This window comes from Herpailurus yagouaroundi, unplaced genomic scaffold (assembly GCF_014898765.1).
Source record: "Herpailurus yagouaroundi ecotype Mexico unplaced genomic scaffold, PumYag 185, whole genome shotgun sequence".
Taxonomy (NCBI): domain Eukaryota; kingdom Metazoa; phylum Chordata; class Mammalia; order Carnivora; family Felidae; genus Herpailurus; species Herpailurus yagouaroundi.
The window spans coordinates 3,289,070-3,310,224 of NW_024412416.1; the positions used below are offsets into that span (position 1 = coordinate 3,289,070).

Genomic DNA, 21,155 nt, shown 5'->3' on the forward strand with positions numbered 1-21,155 from the left:
TCTTTGAGAGACAGAGAGAGTGTGAGCAGGGGAGGGGCAGAGACAGACACACACACACACACACACACACACACACACACACACACACACACAGGCTCCAAAGCAGGCTCCAGGCTCTGAGCTGTCAGTTCTGAGCCTGTTGCAGAGCTTGAACCCATGAACTGTGAGATCATGACCTGAGCCGAAGTCAGACGCTCAACCGACTGAGCCACCCAGGTGCCCCCATAAGTTGTAATAATTTAAACCCTGAACAGTGGTCTAGTCAAAGCTGCACATGACACTGAGACGAGGAACTAAAAGAGAGTATTTGCACGTGTGTGTGTGCATGCGAACGTACGTACATGCACAGTCTGGAAACAAGAAATGTGAAAGATTGCTAAATTCCGCATCTTCTGAAATAAGAATCTAAGAGATAATGCCCACAACTGAACAATCAAGAAGTTGCAAAAGAAGCGTTAGGAATTGAGAATAAATACAAAAATAATCAGCCGCCCCTGGGGAATCAAACAACGGCAGGAAGGGGATCAGGAGATTGTTGCTTTTCACCTCAAGCCTAGATGAGCTATTTGGCTGTTTAAACTATATTCCTGTACATCTCTGAAAAAATAAATAAACATGTAAAAGCTTTTTTACAAATCTCACTGTAAAAAGTCCATATTCCCCAACACAGCTGTCAATATTCTTCACCACATGAACCACGCTTCCCCATCCCACAGACCTGCACTATAGTCAAACAGGCTTTTTTTCTAAATCAGCCCTGGGATGTATTAATTCAGCTATTTATTTGTAAAATAAAGTTTACTAAATTTCCAATATATGTCAGCAGTAACACGGAACGTAAAGTAAATAGGGATGAAAGAAACAATCCACACAACTTCAGTTTAGTCTCGACTGTGGAGAACAGAAAAATAAAACAACACGGTGGAAGAAACACTCTCGTAAAAACACTCACAAGATCCCAAGGAAGCACCGAAGAGGTGCACATAACCCAGGAAAGGGTAGGGATTGCCAACGAATGCTTAACGGGAGAAACGAGGATTCAAAGGCGTTTTCAAGGTCGGCTATGTGTCAACCAGGAAAAGGAGAAAAAGATACTTTAGTCAGAAAGAAGGAGCAATGACCAAAAAAAAAAAAAAAAAAGTTGATAGTGAGCTCATGTTCACCCACCCATTCACTTAGCACTGTTTGGGTCCCAATATTATGTCAGATACTACGTTAGGCGTTGGAGTGGGGAAGTGTTTGACCCTTCCCTAAAAGGAATCCTTTTTGCCAACAATTTAAAAGGCACAAAAGACAAACATCAAAGCTACAGCAAGGCATCAAAATAGACTTCCTAAATGAGGATGACCCTGAACACTAAGTATGAACTAGCCAGATATCATACTTCAAAAAAAGACAAAAGTCTGCCTGATGCGATGCAAGTGATTAAGGCAATTGATACACAAAAGGACCAGGTTTAATGTGAAGGAAAGAATGTAAGGTAAGAAATATGCCACAGGAGCATTTTAAAACTTCATTAGAAGTCAACAGATCTCTGTCTCTCTCTCTGTCTTTCTCTGTGTCTCTGTCTGTCTCTGTCTCTGTCTCTCTCTCCCTCTCACACACATACACACACACACACAAACTCAAGTGGCAAGGATCTTGAAAAATCGCTCTCAAATATACAGAAAAAGAAAAAAGTGGGGCACCTGTGTGGCTTAGTTAAGCGACCAACTTTGGCTCAGGTCACGGTCTCACGGTTCATGAGTTTGAGCCCCACGTCGGGCTCTGCTGACAGCTCAGAGCCTGGAGCCTGCTTCAGATTCTGTGTCTCCCCCTCTCTCTGCCCTTCCCCTGCTCATGCTCTGTCTCTCTGTCTCTGTCTTTTTCTCTCTCTCAAAAATAAACATTAAAAAAATGTTTTAAAGAAAAAAGCAATGAAAGTGATTGGTGAGAACGCAATAAAAGTGGAACACAGACAGAAACAACTGATGGTCATGAAGGCCAGGACAAAGGGGCAAGAACCAACACTGAATGATATAATAGAAGAAAAATTTTCCTCCAATAAATAAGGATGAAAGTCTGCACAAGTAGCTATTATGTGCCAAGGAGAAATGAATTTCAAAAGAGTGAGAGCTAGACACAATCTTATAAAATTCTTGACTTTATGAAGGAAAAAAAAAAACCCTAAGTCTTTTCTAGGCCGCCAAACAGAACAAATAGGTTATCTACAAAGACCAACAACAACAAAAACAACAACCAAGCTGGCCTGAGGGGTCTATGAGCAGCAACACGGACACCAAACATTATGGAAAAAGAACTCTGGGCCTTGAGAAGGGAAATCTGTGTCTTGGGTATTTTATACCCAAATAAGCCATTCACTGTTTATGTGTGAAAGCAGGAAAAAGACATTTTCAGATACGTCAGGACTCGTAAAGTATAAGACCCACGGCTTTGTCCTGAAATTAAAAAGGCTATAAAGCCCTGTTGCTTGAAGTGTGGTCTATGGACAAGCAGCATTGACATCGCCTGGGAATTTGTTAGAAATGAAAGCTCTTGGGCCCCACTCCAGACCTACTGGATCAAAGTTTATATTTTAACAAGATCCCTAGGTGATTCATATGCACATTAAAATTCCAGAAGCACTGCTCAAAACATATCCCTGCCAACAAAGTGATGATTCAAAATGAAGAAACTACAAAGACAGATAATGAGCACTGAAATAATGTACGCACGCACACACAATTAAGTTTCAACAAAGGTCTGAAATATGATCATAAAAGAAAAGCTATAAAGCAAAATACTGGTGCCAATACACTGAAATGTAAAATCTCAAATAATAACGACAAAACCCAAGAGGTGGAAGTGAAGCGGAAAAGCATAAAATATTCATCGTCTGTACAGGGAGAAATCAGAAAAAAACCTATTTTATTGTTGGCATTGGCACTGGTAGCTATAAAGTAATTATTAAAATATGGCTTTCAAACATCTTCAATTTCATCGGCAGCAAAATATATATATTATATATATTATATATATATTATATATATAATATATATAATAAATATATATATATAATTTCCAAATTACCAGAGGTTAAATTTCAGACAAAAACATAAGAAAAAAAGAGAAAGATTTTAAATAGAAATAGTAATCTGAACACATATATTGAATTCCTTTCCTTAAAATGCCTAGTGAAATGACCACCTTAGTACATTAATAAGTGGACATCTCTATATTATACGTGGAAATTCACAGAGGCTATACACAAACCAGGAACTTCAAGATATAATGTAAGCAAGTCTGAATTAAAGGGGGTGGGGGTGCCTGGGTGGGTCAGTCGGTTAAGCATCTGACTGCAACTCAGATGATGGTCTCATGGTTCATGAGTTCGAGCCCCACGTTGGGCTCTGTGCTGACAGCTCAGAGCCTAGAGCCTGCTTTAGCTTCTGTGTCTCCCTCTCTCTCCGCTCCCTCCACCACTCATGCTCTATCTCTCTCTCTCTCTCTCAAAAATAAATAAACATTAAAAAAATTAACAATTTAAAGGGGGTGCACAAATATACCATTCACTGTACGTAAAAGTGAGGCTAAGTGAGAACCTACATTTAGCCACTAAATTAAAGTGGACGATGTAGCCAGAATTCCTTGCAAATAACAGGATGGGGGTAACTAACAAAAGACACCGAAGATCCCACGAGATGGAGGTCCCCGTGATATCTCAGTGCCTACACGGGCTAGGGTACTCTGGAAAGGTTACATAAAGTATAGGTACCACAAATACGATCTCCAAATAAAAGCAAGCCACGAAAATCATAGAAAAGACATTCATTTAGCAGAAAGGCAATATTCCTTCCCATGAATGCCGTCCAACCACGCTTCCTGTTGATCTTTCAGCATGGAGATACTGACCCAAAGATGCAGTACCTCTAGAACAGTGATTCTTACCCAGACAAAAGGGCATTTTTCCCATGGAGATCCAGAACTGAATTAACTAGGGACTTGATGACATTCTGACCAAAAATCCAGATCCCTGTTATTTGGAGTAGAGGGACTCAGAAATAAAACACACACGCACGCATATACATATATCCTTATTTTTTAAAATTTGTTTGTTTAAATTTTTTTAATGTTTGTTTTTGAGAGAGAGAGCGAGCAGGGGAAGGGCAGAGAGAGAGAGAGGGAGACACAGAATCCGAAGCAGGCTCCAGGCTCCGAGCCATCAGCACAGAGCCCGACGCGGGGCTCGAACTCACAAACCGCGAGATCATGACCTGAGCCGAAGTCAGACGCTTAACCGACTGAGCCACCCAGGCGCCCCAGATTTGTTCTTATTGTTTAAATGGAAGCTTAGACCATTGATTGTTCTCAGCCAACCCTGATATGTATATTCTGATATGTATATTCTGGGCTATACACTTCCCTACAAAGATGGCTTGAGCTTACTATTCCAAAAGATTTATTTCTGATAATGCTTCTTCTCTCCTTAGTTTTTACTTTGTCTGATACCCGTACAGCTTTACCAATTTTCTTTTAATTAGTGTCACGTTATGGCTTCTTCCTGTGCTTTTATTTACAGTCGCTGGGTGTCCGTACACTTCACATTTGTCTCTAGTAAACAGCGTATGATATTGGTGTTTTACCTCTAATAGCCTTTATCTTTTAACTGGACTTAGTCCATTTACATCTAATATAAACCCTGATATATTCAGGGGTTCACATCTACCACCTTGCTGTTTGTTTTCTATTTGTCACACTTTCTCCGTATTCCATCTTCTCTCCATGAGTTTTCTTTCTTGAGTTATTTGGAATCAACCAAACATTTTACCATTATTCTATTTCTATGATAGCTGGTTGGTAGTTATAGAATTTTTTATTAGGCTTTTAATGGTAACCCTAAAACTTACAAGATGCACCCGTGACTTTGAAATGTCAAATGTTAGTCACTTTTATGACTTCCTAGGCAATTCAAAAACATTAGAATACTTTAACTCCATTTACCCCCTTCCCAAATTTCATGTTATGGTTTCCCTGTTTTGTTTTGTTTTTTTATTCTACATATACTTAAACCCCCACAAAACATACTATTATTACTTTAAATGGTTTGTATTCATTTATATTTCTGTTCTCAATTGTCCATTTCCTCCTGAGTTTCCACTCTCCAGACGGGGTCACCTTCCTTCTACCTGAAGAACTCCCTTTAGCACAGTTCAAGTAGCAAAGAATTCTAAAGTTTTTGTTTGCCTGAAAATACCTTATTTCACCTTCACACTTGAAGGCTCTTTTCCTTCATGGGGAATTCTACTCTAATAGTTATTTTCTTTCAAGACGTTAAGCAGGTCATTTCATTATCTTCTGATGACAATTTACAGTCACCTGATTTTTGCTCCTTTGAAGATAATATGTGTTTTCTCTCTGACTTATTTTAAGACTTTCTTCTACTATAATGGGTTTATGTGTATTTATTCTATTTGGGGTTTTCAGGGCTGCATCAATTTGTGGCTTGATCCCTACAGAGCAGTAACTTTTTTCAGAAGTTCTGGGAAATTCTCGGCTACTAACTCTTCAAATCGTATTTGTACTCTATGCCCATTTCTTTTCCTTTAGGACTCCAATTACACATACTTTGGACTTTTTTACCTTATACCATATATCCTTTATTCTATTTTCTGTGTTTTCCCCCCTCTATAATTTAGCCAGCACAGTTTTATACTCTTTTCTGTTATTTCTTTTTTTTTTTATTTTTTTAATGTTTATTTATTTTTGAGACAGAGAGAGACAGAGCATGAACGGGGGAGGGGCAGAGAGAGAGGGAGACACAGAATCGGAAGCAGGCTCTAGGCTCTGAGCCATCAGCCCAGAGCCCGACGCGGGGCTCGAACTCCCGGACCGCGAGATCGTGACCTGAGCCGAAGTCGGACGTTCAACCAACTGAACCACCCAGGCGCCCCTCTTTTCTGTTATTTCTAATCTGTGGTTATGTTCACAATTTTAGTTATCATATGTTTCTGTTCTCAAATTTCCATTTGATGCTATTTCATGGATCCCAGTTCTCTGGTAAGATCCTGTATTTTGTCATCTATTCGTACCAAACACATTTATTACAGCGTTTTTGTTTTGTCGTGTTTTTCAACACATAGATCCAACAGCTCCGGTACCTGTTTCTATTCTGTTTTTCATCTTGATCCTGTCTCATGGTAAGACTGGTAATTTTATTACATTATGGGCATGATCTATGAAAATCCATGTAATCTCCGGGATATTTTAGGGTCTTTTTTAAAGCTTCTTGGAGGCAGGTGGAATAGTGACAAATTTTATAACTCAAATTGGGGTTGAGCTCATTCAAGACTAAGTTTTAGTCTTAGCAACATCTAGTCTAATTAGAACTGGTTTTTCCCCTTACTTTTAGGGTACAGTTCTTCAGGGATACCAGCTTATCACTGAGGTGTCTACCAGGGCTTTGAACCCCAATTTTTATGTCCCAGGACCATGAGACTCTCAATAAATCTGCTTACCGTCTCAGCCTCTTTGTAACTGCCTTCTACTTGGCTTTTCTACCTCTCATTGCTTAAGAATCAGTGAATGCCTGGATGAAAAATATGGCTCAGATAAAGTCACTTTTCTGCACATTGTTTCCTTTAGGGATCTTAGAATCTCAAGTTCTGAGTCCATGACTATGTTTACTTCTCAATTTCTGCTTCCCTATTGCCCATCGCTGAGCTGTTAATACCTGCGATAGTTTATATTAGTCCAAAGTGAAGTGTGACAAATAAGAGATAAACAGTGGATTTTCAGAAAGCTGAGTGAATTCAATTTAAAGGCAGGTTTTTTAAATCTAAGAGTATGCCCTGCTTTTAGATGCTAAAATGAAAAGACCCTGATTGTAATTCTTTTTTGAAAAGGCTGTGATGGTAGACCATAGCTGCGTTCTGTTTGCTCGTTGTTGTTTTTGTCCTTATTTAATGAAATAAAAAATTGACAACCTATATCAATTCCAAATATGCTTCTTGTGAAATTTTACAAGTGTCTGAAATTCAAAAGTCTGAGAACCAGATTCTGAATCCTGGCCTACAGATCTACCTCCTTCTTCAATACTGGCCCGTTCTGTTTTCTCCTTTCTCTATTGTTCTCCAAGCATAAAAGCCTCTTTTCATTTCCTGCTCCAGCATTTTTACACACGCTGCTCCCACCCTTTGAATATTTTGTTCCATATCCCTCCCCTATAAGAACCACGGGGGCAGACTTTGTGTTAGTGTCCTTCACAATTGTTGAACTCTTGCGTACGTCAAGATATAAAAAGGGTCTGGGCAGAAGATATTTGCAAATGACACATCAATGAAAGGGTGAACATCCAAAACATATAAAAACTTACACAACACTACACCAATAAAACCCAAATAATCCAGTTAAAATTGGGCAGAAGACACGAACAGACATTTCTTCATAGAAGACATCCAGATGGCCAACGGACACGTGGAAAGACGTTCAACATCACTCATCATCAGGGAAATGCAAATCAAAACCACAATAGATACCACCTCACACCTTTCAGAATGTCTAAAATCAACAACACAGGAAACAACAAGTGTTGGCAAGAATGTGGAGAAAAAGGAACACTTGTGCACTGTTGGTGGGAATGCAAACTGGTGCAGCCGCTATGGAAAACAGTGTGGAGGCTCCTCAAAAAATTGTAAAAAATGTAAAATAGAACTACCATAGTATCTGGTAATTCCATGCTGGGTATTTACCCAAAGAAATGAAAATACTAATACTAATTTGAAAAGGTACATATGCACCCCTATGTTTACTGCAGTATTTACAATAGCCAAATTATGGAAGCAGCCCAAGTGTCCATTGAGGGATGAAGAGATAAAGAAGATGTGGTACACACACACACACACACACACACACACACACACACACACACACTGGAATAGTACTCATCCATCGAGAAGAATGAGATTTTTCCCATTTGGAACAGCAGGGATGGATCTAGAGGGTATGATGTTAAGTGAAATAAGTCCGTCAGAGAAAGACAAATACCATTTAAGAAACAAACCAAAACCCAGACTCTTCACTATAGAGGTGACCACCAGAGGTGGATGGGGGTTGGGGGAAAATAAGTCAAGGCGATTAAGAACACACTTACCATGATGAGCACTAAGTAATGTACGGAATTGCTGAGTCCCTATACTGTATCTCTAAACTAATACAACTATATGTTAGCTAACTGGAATTTAAATAGATACGCAGACAGATAAATTTTTAAAAGGGTCTGGTGCTTGGAGACAGAAAGATCAGTGGAGGATTATAGAGTGGAAAGATTTCTGAAGCGTTGAGAAATCTGTGTAATGATCCTACCTTTCACTCTGCCCCACCAAGAAAAAGAAGGGATGAGGCCTTCAATCTGCTAACCCCAAACCAAGGGGGAGAAATGTTAGGGACAGCACTTACAGAGTTCAATCTGTACCTCCGGCCGCTGGTTGGTGGCTAATCCATACCTGAGAAATTTAAGGGCAGAGAGACTGGCCGCAGCACCTGTGTATGGAGGGTAGCTGTTGCCGCACCGGCTCACTGAGCCTCGAGAGTTCATTTAGCGAAGTTGGCAAGACGGTTTCTGGTGAGCCAGACGCGGGCCACGTGCGACACAGGCAGCATGGCGCTGTCTCAGGAACCTACCAAGATGGCCGCCAAGGGGTGAGGATAGACATCAACAGGAAGAAGCCTGGAGGGTGCCCAGCTGTCCAAGAGCCGAAGAAGGAGCAGTATTAGCAAGACGGGGTTTTGAACACACATCTGGAGGGAACTGCTGCCAAGACAGGCCAAGGGACTGGGGGCAAAGGGGACACGGCATCTCAGAGAAATCCATCCAAGTGTTCACAACAGAAGCGGCCAGCTTCAAACACCTGCCGAAGCAGAGAGCACCGAGGCCCGCTCGCTACAGTCAAGGCAGACCTCTCCTCTCCTGTTGCTGTCCTCATCCCAAATTTCCTTTCCTGGAAGGTGCAGAAAAGACAGAAGAAACTCGGCCACCTCCCTTCCTTATCTGACGCGTTCAATGATCAGCTGGCCCCAGTTAGGAGAGAGAAGATGCAAATCCACACACACGGAGATAGATCAATTACCAAAACTATATTCCCAAGTCAAGGTTATTTTTTAATTAATAAAATAATCAATGAATATGTGAGCATTTTGGTTGTATGACAATAGAATTAAAGTGGTCATTCATGGTCGTTAATATATTCCTCCAATTGTTTTTAACAAATAAAAGTACATACTTTAAAAAAAAAAAAAAGGACAGGGGCACCTGGGTGGCTCAGTCGGTTAAGTGTCTGACTTCGGCTCAGGTCATGATCTCATGGCTCATGAGTTCGAGCCCTGCGTCGGGCTCTGTGCTGACAGCTCGGAGCCTGGAACCTGCTTCGGATTCTGTGTCTCCCACTCTCTCTGCCCTTCCCCTGCTCTCTCTCTCTCAAAAATAAATAAACATTTTAAAAAAATTTTTTAAAAAAGGACAAACACAAATAACCCCCACTCCTTTCCCATCCAAACCCCACCACTGAATGCAAATTATTCAGACCCCCAGATTTGGAGGCCACAGAGTGGAGCCAAAGTCCTACCTTCCACACATCAGACTCTAGGCTGGAAACTTCTCCCCCAGGTGACTGAATGGCAGTGGGAAAAATCTTATCCCACACATGAGAAGTCCCTCCCTGACCCCTGCCCACAGGCCTAAGGCCCTCCTACTGCAGACCTCACCGGCATCAATACGCGCCAAACAGCACATACCCTACCATCCCTGCACAGTGCACGACGCACTCAGAGTAACAGAGCCTTACGTTTCCTCCCCACATCAACAGCACAGGGGGTGTAGGTACGCCAATCTGTCTGTGCAAGACTAATCCCTAGATTTCAGTTCTGCAACCACGCACTTAGGGTCAATGCTCTGAGCGGGAACTCAGCCTGGGGGCAGTGACACCGACAGGGCCTCCAATAGCCTTCCCCTGCTGTCCGACAGTGGACTAAGCATCCTCCTTCTCCAAGGCCACATCACAATCTCCCAATTGCCCCGCTGTGTGCTGTCTCAAGAAAACTGCAGGACGTATGTGGTCACTCTTTAATATCCCATAAAACAGCAACATCATCGAAACCCTGCTTGAGCCAGACACAGGATGCTCTCTCCCTGCATTTCTGATCTACACTTTGACACTATTCAGGGAACGTCAAGTTACCCTTCTGCCTGACAATATCCCAAATCTGACGATGGCTGCCATAATCCTGGAGCCTTCCTTTGGTCTAGGACCAAGACATCAGGTTCCATCAACCTGGGGCTCTGTCTTCTCTGAGACCCGAGGTGAATTCTTGGCTGGGACTTAAACTGCCCTATGAAGGGTTACCTCAAATTGTCTCAGACGCAGTGATGACCATGGGCTTCTTACAAACTTAATGTGCTTTTTTTAAGAAGCCAATCTTATATTTTAACACGTTATTTAATATAAGCATACCTACGGTGTGAAAACAGAACTCGCTTTACCTTTTTAATGGATGGGATGCTCAGAGAAAGTGAACAAGAAATGAATTAAAAGTGAAATAACTCAAGGGTGGCACCCAAAATACTCGAGCCATTATCCCTAATCTTGACAATGTGGGGCCAGTAACTTAACACGCCAGGCCTTCCCTCCTGCAAAGCTTAAAGCGCCTAGTGCCCCAGGCTCCTTTGAGCTGGGGGTCTCACGTGGATAGACTATGGCCACACTCGTGAAAATGGGACCATTACTATTTAACTATGGTAACTTGAGGATAACTAATATTTACACACAGCAGATGTCACATCACCATCATAGTACCTTCCGAGGCCGGAAGCCGAGCTGTCTCGCCAGCCCCACCCTTCAAAGACCCTGACATCCCACAACCAGCCCCCACTTACCTCCCCGTCAGACACCTCCGCAGAGAGTATGATGCCCCTCCCCCACAAGTCCGGGAGCAGTCACTCCAGCTGCCCCAAGCATCCCAGTTGGTGTCTTTGTCTTCCTCGGCCTGAGCATTTCTTGAGGTCTAGAACATGAAAAAGAAAACACGATACACTGTAGACAAATATGCTAGAAATATTCCAAAGCTTCCCCAGTTTTCCCAGAGTCTTATTCTAAGCTGTTCACAGAGACCAAAGTTGCCTAAAGATGCTTTGCCTTGATGACTACATTAACACACACACACACACACACACACACACACACACACACACACACACGATAGTTTTATATGGAAACTAGTGGCATGTGAGTATTTTTCCACCTTATGAAGGTTTGGTCCAGGCAGCTTCTAAGCTCAGTTTTTTTTAACGTTTGTTTATTTTTAAAGAGAGAGAGAAAGTGTGCACGCACATGCATGCATGAGCAGGGCAGGGGCAGAGAGAGGGAGAGAGAGAGAATCTCAAGCAGCCTCCACACTCAGTACAGAGCCTGATGCAGGGCTCAATCCCATGACCGTGGGATCACGACCTGAGCTGTCATCAAGGGTCGGATGCTCCACCAACTGAGCTACCCAGGTGCCCCTCTAAGCTCAGTTTTAAGTCTGAAATTTTATCATTCCAAAATTTAAATAGATTAAATCATGTTTTATAACCTACACAGCAGGGTCACACCTTGCACCTAACACTTTCTCACCACTGAAATTCTGAGTTGCCTATCCATCAGACAGACGGGCACCAGCTCCAAGGAAATGCTTCTGCACAAGGATTCGTGGACCCTCTCTCCTGAAAAGGGCTCCATCCCAAGAAAACAAAGTAAACAAAGCCTTGGGGATCCAAGAAAACAGAGAAGGGCCCATTATGAATACATTTTGGTTTAATTAGTCTTCTGAAATTGCCATCACTGACTTATATTGGAATACTCTGGAGAAAAGAGGAGAGTTATAAGTTAAAAATATATAGACATACGTAAGTGTAGCTGTGAAAAGAAATGATGTGCAATGCTTACATAAAGTTACAAAACTTTACTAAAGGGCCTACGGTAGGCTCCACAGAATAAGAGGAGAAATGTATCATAGTCCTAAATGGATAAACTTGGTACTGTGAAATGTTAATTCTCTCCAAATTAATCTATAAATGTATAACAACTCCAATCAAAATCCCCAAGAGAACCTTCTTGGAACCCACCAAAATGATTCCAAGGTTCATCTAGTGGAATAAATGTCTATACGAGCCAAGACAAAAACTGTAAAAGAAGGGAAATTGGAGGGAAATTGCCTCAATTAAGAGTAGAGAACTGGCATAGTAATAAGCATTTGAAATCTATTAAATTAAAAAAAGGGTTGGGCGGGGGGTGAGGGAGTCCAGGAGCAGACTCAAGTAGAAGGACATAGGATGGGACCACACGTCAACGTGAAGGTATTTAAAAACAAAACAAAAACCATAGATGACTCATTCACAAAATACCCAAAAATGACTTCCAGATATATGAGAAATTTTTATTAAAAACACTCAGACTATAAAATGCTAGAAATATTATAGATTAACAGTCGTATAGACTTGACGTAGGCAAGACCATCCTAGATAGGTCAACAAAAGTAGAAACCACAAAGGAAAAGGCAGGAAGGTTTAATCACACTAAAATGCGAACACACAAGGCCTTTCCTGTCTCTTCACCTTCAGATAAAGGTGCATGTATGTGAGCACGCCCACAAAATGCATAAAGTACAAGTATACGGGCTGCAAGAAAGACAGTCACCTGCCTCTGAGAATGGAGAATGTGGGGCTAGGAGCCAATGCTGTTCACGGAAGACACAGAAGGGATGCTGACTGAATGTCTTCTATCCCCTACACCCTCATAAAAGATCTGAAGCCAATATGACAAAACCTTACATCTGATGAAGCCACGTAGTGTTATAACAGATATTAGCTGTATCTGAACTTGCAATTTTTTTTTGAAATACCTTTTAAAAAAAAATTTTTTTTAATGGAGGGGGTAAAAGATAATCCTCAGAGCACAGTATAAGTCTCTGTCACTCTTCATACAGGTAACCAGGTACCTGCATTAAGAAAGAAGTGAGTTAATTAAAATGTTCGCCGTGGCTACTTCTGGGATCAAGGACTCTACAGGATTTTATCCTCTTTTGTTTTTATTTCTCTGCATTTTGCAAACAAAAAAACAAAAAACAAAAAAAAAATTTTTTTAAAGCAAACACTTTCAAACTTGAATTAAATGCAGGCAGTCAAACGAACAAAGAACACATCCTGCTGACAGGCAGAAAAGTTCAAGTCAGGGGGAATTTAACAGGGAAGCCCTAAGTCACAGTCAATGAACACTTATGAAGGGAACCCTAATGCTAATAAACCACAGCGTACAGCTGAACGAGACACTGCCCAGGCTTCCTCAAGCCCTTAGGCCACATGACCTCATCCAACCAGAAAAAAAATTTTTTTAAATTAAGAGGGGGATCTGTAGAAAGGACTTTCAAAACTGAAATGAAATAATGAAGCAAGGTGGGGGGAGGGGTTCCCAATAACTTCCACCCAAGACTCACCAGTCAGTGGATTTCATGGCTTTCTGCCAAGCTACCTATTTATAGCACAGCAAGAAGCCCTACTAGAGGCAAATATTTCAGGAACAGTCAAGTGAAAGGAAAGGATATATATCTGGCAACTGATCAAATCTGTCATCACGAATAAGGGCTAATTAAACCCATACTATTTACTGTTCTAATTAGATCACTGTTCAGTTCAATTTTCTACACTAAACGTCACCAAATGGAGCTGTGTCCTGTCTGTAACATAACATAAAATAAAGTTTTAATTCATAAAAAACACAGTCAGTTTAATGCATTCATCTGGACGTTTAGGTTGGTGAGTCCAAACCATTTAGGCAAGCGTTTAAAATACACACAGCTGAAATTGATTTTTCATTTTGTCACTCGATCTACCGATAGGTTGAATGTGAGAAGTTGAAAAACATCATCATATATATTTTTAAATGAAAGTTGAGAGTTCTTTGCAATATTGTTTTAATTTGTTTTTATTCCCACCATCCCATCTGTTCGGTTTATAGTTAGAGTCCGGTTTGTTTCCATAACTTCTCCACCTTTACTTACAAGAAAAAAAAAAAAATCTGGATTCTAGAATAACTAAAATAGACATGTTATAAATGCAGGCATTTGGTTTCTCTGGTTGGGTAAGAGATTTTCCCCCTAAGAAAACAGAAAATCACATGTCAAGAGGGGTCCTTGAGTTTTTCTCCTGTCCTTGACTGTGAAGATGAAGTTGGGATTTTGCCCTGAAACCCCAGCGCCCAGCCGGCTAGCCAGTCTTCCCTGTTCAAGTACTCATTCTGACCCAGACAGCAGCAAGAGCATCCCTATTTCTACCTGGATCCTGCCGCTCCCCACTGATGCTGGGAGCATGAAGACAGCACAAACGTTCGGAAAAAAGCCCTGTTGTGGCAGGACAAAGGCCACCTGGGTCCTTCCTGGACATTTACGTCTGTGTGTTCGTCCTCACAGCAACACCGAACCTCTTTCCTGGACCCCATGGCCTCCCAGAGCAGGGGACAGCGGGCCCCCACCCACCTCCACACAACAGCCCTCCCCAAGTGTTCTCAAGCCATCTCGTGCCTTCAACCACCCCAGCTCTTCCGTCGATATTTTCTCTGCACACACTTACGTTTGTACATTTTCAGTCTTAAAATGCAGAGTCCAGAATACAGCCCTGTATCTGAAAATAACACAGATTAAGCACTGCCCCACTCTCCAGCTTTCTTCCAGTAAAATCTGAGCTCCTTCCTTCCTTTCTTCCTTCTTCTTCCTTCCTTCCCTCCCTCCTTCCTTCCTTCGTCAGTCACACCGCTTCTTGGATCTCATCAAAGAGGCCGTATCACATAATGGTTAAAAGCTGTGCAATCTTGGACCCGTTTCTTAACCTTTGTAAAACTCATCTATAAAACGGAGATGATAACCTTCACCCCAGCAAGATTTAAATAAAATAACACATATATCACGAACCACACATCATCTCAATAAACGTAATAAGTGAATGTCTTGATACGTGTAAGCTGTTATCCTGCAAAAGCACATCTTTTTCAAAGCAGCCACAGCAGGGCCAGCTCTCCCCCGTTTTTACTCCTGCAAGCCTTAACGTTAATCACTGCTGAATTTCCTCTTGTTGCTTTTGGCCCAGAACACCGGTCTGTTGAGATCTGTTGGAATCCTGATCCTGTCACCCGTCTCTGAGCCATTTCGCTCAGCTTCGCAGCTTCCATGTTCCGCCCAAGTCCCCGATAAATGTGCCGGCCATAGCTTCCTAATCTTACAGAATTCCACTAATGCATATTTCTGCTTTTTTTTTTTTTAAACAGTAAGCAGACCATAATGCCAAGTAAGTGGCCAAACTAATCAGCCTTGGAATCTGTGAACACCGTTTAATGTTACAGTGAAAATACGAAATAATACCAATCGCCGTGATCAAATATTAGGAGGCGGAAGAAGGGGAGGGGACGGGAGGGAAGAAACCTGCCACCAGGGGACCTAGATCAGGTGGGGCCCATGTCCCTGGGCTGAGGGTGGTGGTGAGCCTCCCGAGAGAAGGGGCATTTGTCAGCCCCAGCTCTGAGACGCAGTGACGGTAAAATCTGACTGCTGGAGAGCAGATCCACGTTTGGCCTGACGGTCACCCCGAAGAGGCAGCCTCTCCCCCCACATCTCCATACACCGTCTTGCCTAATTATCTAAAGCCCATGTTGCAAGTACGCTACAAGCCATTGCCTGAACCCTATCTATAGGTTTTCTACCCCCAGAAAGCACTGCTTGTCTGCACTTTCCCTGCAGTCCTTGTAACCTTCTCACAGACCCTCCAGGGGGGTACTACCAGCCCCCTCTGACAGGTGAGCAACTGTGGCCTGGAGAACCACATGTCGGGTGTCGCAGGGGGAGCCCAGGGGGAACCCCCTTCTGTTTGACCCTGGCGAGCCTGCGTGTTCTTCACGGATGCCCCGCTGCGTTTGTGACCAGGAACCCAATGAATCCAGCAGCCGCCCTACCGTCACTCGCAGTGAGAGCACCTGCTGCGGTGGCCCTCCTGACCACGGCACTCCCCTGCGGCGGACCTGCTGCTGTGGCCCCACCTGACCACAGAGCTCCCCTGCTATTTCAGTGCAGACTCTCTTTTTTCCTCTGTGTTTTGAGCAGAACTGTGCTTCTGTTTCTCGTATTTGATCGTATCTAGGTTATTTCACGAGCGAGACACATTCTTAACATGCTCACGACCCAGACACATTTGTTAATTTCCCACACACAAACAGAGACGGAAGGCTTCTGATGTTCGAGACATGGTGTCCCCAGAGGACCAGCCTGGACGGGTCACAGGGCAGCCAGGCAGCAGGTGACAGACCCTGGAGGGACGCGGTGATGCAGAATCGGCTGTCGGGCTTCGACAGCGACAGATACAGGAGCCCAGAGCGAGGAGACTGACGAAGAAGCAATGCTACCCCATTAGGGACATGCGCTTTCCAAGGATGCACCAATTCTGCTGTTCCAAGCACCCCTTCCACCTCTGTCTTGCAACATGATTGCAAGTGTGGTCTTAATTTCATCTCTATTTTGGAACTGTGATAGAATTACAATGCTTGCCGATTTTTTTCCTTCTGCTCATCTATATTTCCCCATTTTATACAGTGAACATGTACAGTTTATGCAATAAAACACCCAATAAAAGTTCTTTTTTGTTAAGGTTGGGGGGGGGGGAACCACTAAAAGGAAACCTACAGAAACGCGTCCAGAGAAGTAAACTGTGCCTTGCGCTGTTTGGTTAAAACTATCAGGCTTAGAGATCTCTTAGGAAATCATATTTTCCTACGTGAAGCTATAGCTGGGGAATATTTTTGGATGAAAAATTCAAAAGAGATATTGTTTACTCATTATATAATAGGACTGGTAAAAGCCAAGAGTATTGCAGGAATAAGTGTGTTCACAATCTCATAAAGACTCGAGGACTCCTTGCCTTTCTTGGATCTCCACGCATAAATCAAATCATAAAATATTTTCCTGACAAGTCCTTAAATCTGAGAGTTATAATGAACAGTACAGTTCTAACCAGTCTTGCAAAAATGTTAGTAATTAAACACAGATTTCACATATAAGGTCACTTATTGGAAATGCTATATTAACAGCTCCATATTAAAAACAACCCAAAATAAAGTAAGTTCCACTGGGATATTACTTCCCAGACATCAAATAAATGTTCATTCCAATGTGACCACAAAGGTTATTTAAGGAGATCTCAAATGACCCAGATTTTGTTAACAGTAAATACATTCTTTCAGGTTAATGTGACCTTAAGGTCTTTAACAACAAAAATCTTTAAAATACATAAATTAGGTAAATGACATAAAAATGCCACTCAAGGGGCGCCTGGGTGGCGCAGTCGGTTAAGCGTCCGACTTCAGCCAGGTCACGATCTCGCGGTCCGTGGGTTCGAGCCCTGCGTCGGGCTCTGGGCTGATGGCTCAGAGCCTGGAGCCTGTTTCCGATTCTGTCTCCCTCTCTCTGTGCCCCTCCCCCATTCATGCTCTGTCTCTCTCTGTCCCCCCCAAAAAATAAATAAACGTTAAAAAAAAAATTTTTTTAAATGCCACTCAAGCTGTCACACAGACTCAACAATTCAATTCAACCAGAATATATTAAATATGGACATATCTAAAGTGGTGTGCGAGGCACTATGGAGAAACGCTCCATAACCCTGTATCTCCCCTCTCCCTTTTCAGCCCTTTGGACCCTCTACTGAAAAATGTATCTAGTAGTCCCCCCTCATCCATGGGGGATACGTTTTAAGACCCCAGGTAGATGCCTCAAGCCACAGACAGTACTGAACCCTCAATGTACGATGTTTTCCCTCTACATACATACCCATGATGAAATTTAATTTATAAGTTAGGCACAGTAAGAAATGAATAACAATAACTTGTAATGAAATAGAATGATCATAATACACGGTAATAAAAGTTATGTGAACGCAGCCTCTCGCAAAATATCTTCTTGTTCTCGCTCCCCTTTCCTTCTTGTGATGACGTGAGGTGACAGAGCGCCTACCTGAGGAGAGGGAGGGAGGTGAAAGATGTGGGCGTGTGATGCAGTTTGGGGTGCTCTTGGCCTTCTGGTGTTGGGTCAGAAGGAGGATCGTCTCCCTCAGGGTGATGCTGTGGTTGATCTCCAGCGACCGAAACCACGATTGGAGGGGGGAGACTCCTGAATATCCACAACTCATGACCCTGATAGTCAACAACCTCTGGGGTTCGGTTGACCATTTCCAACAACGTGGCCCTGATTATTTCACCACCTTCTTCAAACCCTTCACCGATCCCTCGAGACACACGTCCTCTATCTCCTGGCTCTCTGCGACCCGCTCTACCTCTTTCTCCAGCCCCCTTTCCACGCCTCGGGCTCACACCACATTCCAGATCCAAGCACACCAGAACTCTCACTGTCCCCCCAGACACAAGCACATCTGCGTCCCCTGGCCAACTCCGAAGTGGTACAAAGACCCTCCTAGTCTGGCAGCCCTCTCTGCAGGAGACCAGCGAGCGGAGAGCCAGACGGGCCGTCTTCCCTGAGCCTGGGGTCAGTGCGGTCCAGGAGAGCTTCTGAGGAAGCACGCTGCTACCTGGATGGCTCCCGCCAGCCCCAGCACCTGGGAGGCCACGCAGCGCCCCCGTCCTGGGACTCCTCACCTCATCTAGCCCCTCCCCCGAGTCAGCCGGGTTCTGCGGGGTCCACCTCCTCGTCCATGCCCTCGCCCCAAACTCCTAATTTGGGAGGTGGCTGGACCTCCTGTCTCCCACAAATGTTAGGAAGACTTCCCAAATCAGGACAGCCAAGGCTTCTCCAAGTGCAGACGAAGGAGCCCCCGCTGAGCACGTCCAGACCCGCGAGAGTGAGGCAGCCCCGAGTAGAGCAGCGTAGTCCCGTGTTAGGTGGGAGGACCAGGTCCCAGCGGGGACACCGAGGCCACTTTCAGATGGGGCTCACTCGAGGAGCATCCTAAAAACCCACTGCTTACCAAGGTGTGGACGGGGCACCGGGAAACCCCAGAGCTGTTGCAGCACCCACCTCCGCCCCAGGGGCCGGTACCGAGCCGGCTCTGTGAATGCTGACATTCTTGTCATCTGCCTGGGCCTTGCGTGAAAGATGGGGCGAGGGCGGGCAGACGCTGGGCCCAAAGGCTGCCTGAGAGGAGCTAAGGCCTTGGTTAAGAATTACAGCCCACAAGGGGCGCCCGGGTGGCTCAGTCGGTTAAGCGTCCGACTTCGGCTCAGGTCACGATCTCGCGGTTCATGGGTTCGAGCCCCGCGTCGGGCTCTGTGCTGACGGCTCGGAGCCTGGAGCCCGCTTCGGCTTCTGTGTCTCCCCCTCTCTCTTCTCTAAAATAAATAAACATTAAAAAATTAAAAAAAAAAAAAAGAATTACAGCCCACATCAACCCCACAAGGTGGGAGCTGAGGAAACAGATACACGGCTCTCCTCCCTCTTGCTAATCCCCTGCAGTCCTCACCCAACTGGCGGTCAGATCTAGCCAGGAGCCAGAGGGCGAGGGAGACCATGGATGCGGTCCCCACAGGCCTGCCTCCTGGGTGGGTGTGGCACATGGTGGCCAGCAGCAGAGAGAGGGCATGGAGGGCCGAGGGAGGCTTTCCAGCACAGTAATTTACTGACTCACTGGAACACTTTTTAAAATTTATTTTATTTTGAGAGAAAGAATGCAAGCAAGGGAGAGGCAGAGAGAGAGAGAGAGAGAGAGAGAGAGAGAGAGAGAGAGAGAGAAGGAGAGAGAGAATCCCAAGCAGGCTCCATCCTGTCAGCACAGAGCCCGATGCAGGGACTTGAACTCACAAACCGTGAGATCATGAGCTGAGCCGAAACCAAGAGTCGAATGCTTAACCGACCGAGCCGCCCAGGTGCCCTGACTCACTGGAATGATTTTGAACAGAGAAGAGACTTCGGCAAATGGTTGCTTTGGCAAAATTGCTCTGGTAGGGATGTGGGGGAGGACCGTGGGAAGAGGAGACAAAATGTATTTTTCTTGGGATGAGAACTTTGAAGGTCGACTTTCTTAGACATGAAGCTTTCGGGAGCTTGAATCAATAGGACGTGTCAGCTGCCCAGCTGCAGGGAGAAAGGGGTGCCAGGGCGACTTGGGCTTCCGTACTAAGTGGCTTGTGGTACATGTGAATCTCACACGTCTCCAGGCCTCACAACCACCTTCCAACCCCACCCTTGAGGTGAGACTCTCAGTGTCCTTGTGCATAAAACATAAGCAGTGCCTGGATGACGGCTAAGATAAAGGGAGTGAACCGGTGGTCCCAGGAGGAATCTGACTGCATATCTGATTTATTTAACTGTACACTTGATCTTAGCCAAAAGGCCGAGAAGCGATGTGATTTATTTAACTGTAATTGAGTATCTTTACCAAAAAAAAAAAAAAAAAGTACTCACTGGCTAATGTTTAAAAATATGGAGATTTTACATAAAAACCTATACTTCCAACTTCTCAGAAAAAGAAAAGAAGAAATCAATATAGGACCCACATCCCAGCATGGCAACGATTTGAACTAAGCATGGCCGCGTGGGTTTTTTTTTTTTCCAAGTATAATCAACATACAGTGTAATAATAGTTTCAGGTGTACAATATAATGATTCGACCCTTCCATACACCACCCTCTGCTCATTACAAGTGGCTCCTTAATCCCCATCACCTATTTCACCCATCTCCCCACCCACCTCCCCTCTGGTGACCAACAGTGTGTTCTCCGTAGTTAAGAGTCTGTTTCTTAGTATGTCCTTAGCTCTCTTTTTCCTTTGCTCCTTTGTTTCTTAAATTCCATGTATGAGTGAAATCATACGTGTATCTGTCTTTCTCTGACTGACTTATTTCACTAGCTCCCTCCTTGTCATTGCAAATGGCACGATTTCATTCTCTTTTTTTTTTTTTTCAACGTTTATTTATTTTTGGGACAGAGAGAGACAGAGCATGAACGGGGGAGGGGCAGAGAGAGAGGGAGACACAGAATCGGAAACAGGCTCCAGGCTCTGAGCCATCAGCCCAGAGCCCGACGTGGGGCTCGAACTCCCGGACCGCGAGATCGTGACCTGGCTGAAGTCGGACGCTTAACCGACTGCGCCACCCAGGCGCCCCAACT

At 43.9% G+C, this 21,155-nt stretch overlaps 1 protein-coding gene across 1 annotated transcript in view; it reads right to left on the bottom strand.

Annotated features, from left to right (window-relative positions):
• ADAMTSL3 (ADAMTS like 3) overlaps nucleotides 1-21,155 on the bottom strand; it is a 369,755-nt gene that overhangs the window by 237,282 nt on the left and 111,318 nt on the right. Inside the window, exon 5 of the mRNA XM_040493500.1 lies at nucleotides 10,907-11,034. Within this exon, the coding sequence (XP_040349434.1) occupies nucleotides 10,907-11,034 (128 nt within the window). The remainder of the gene's footprint in view (nucleotides 1-10,906; nucleotides 11,035-21,155) is intronic.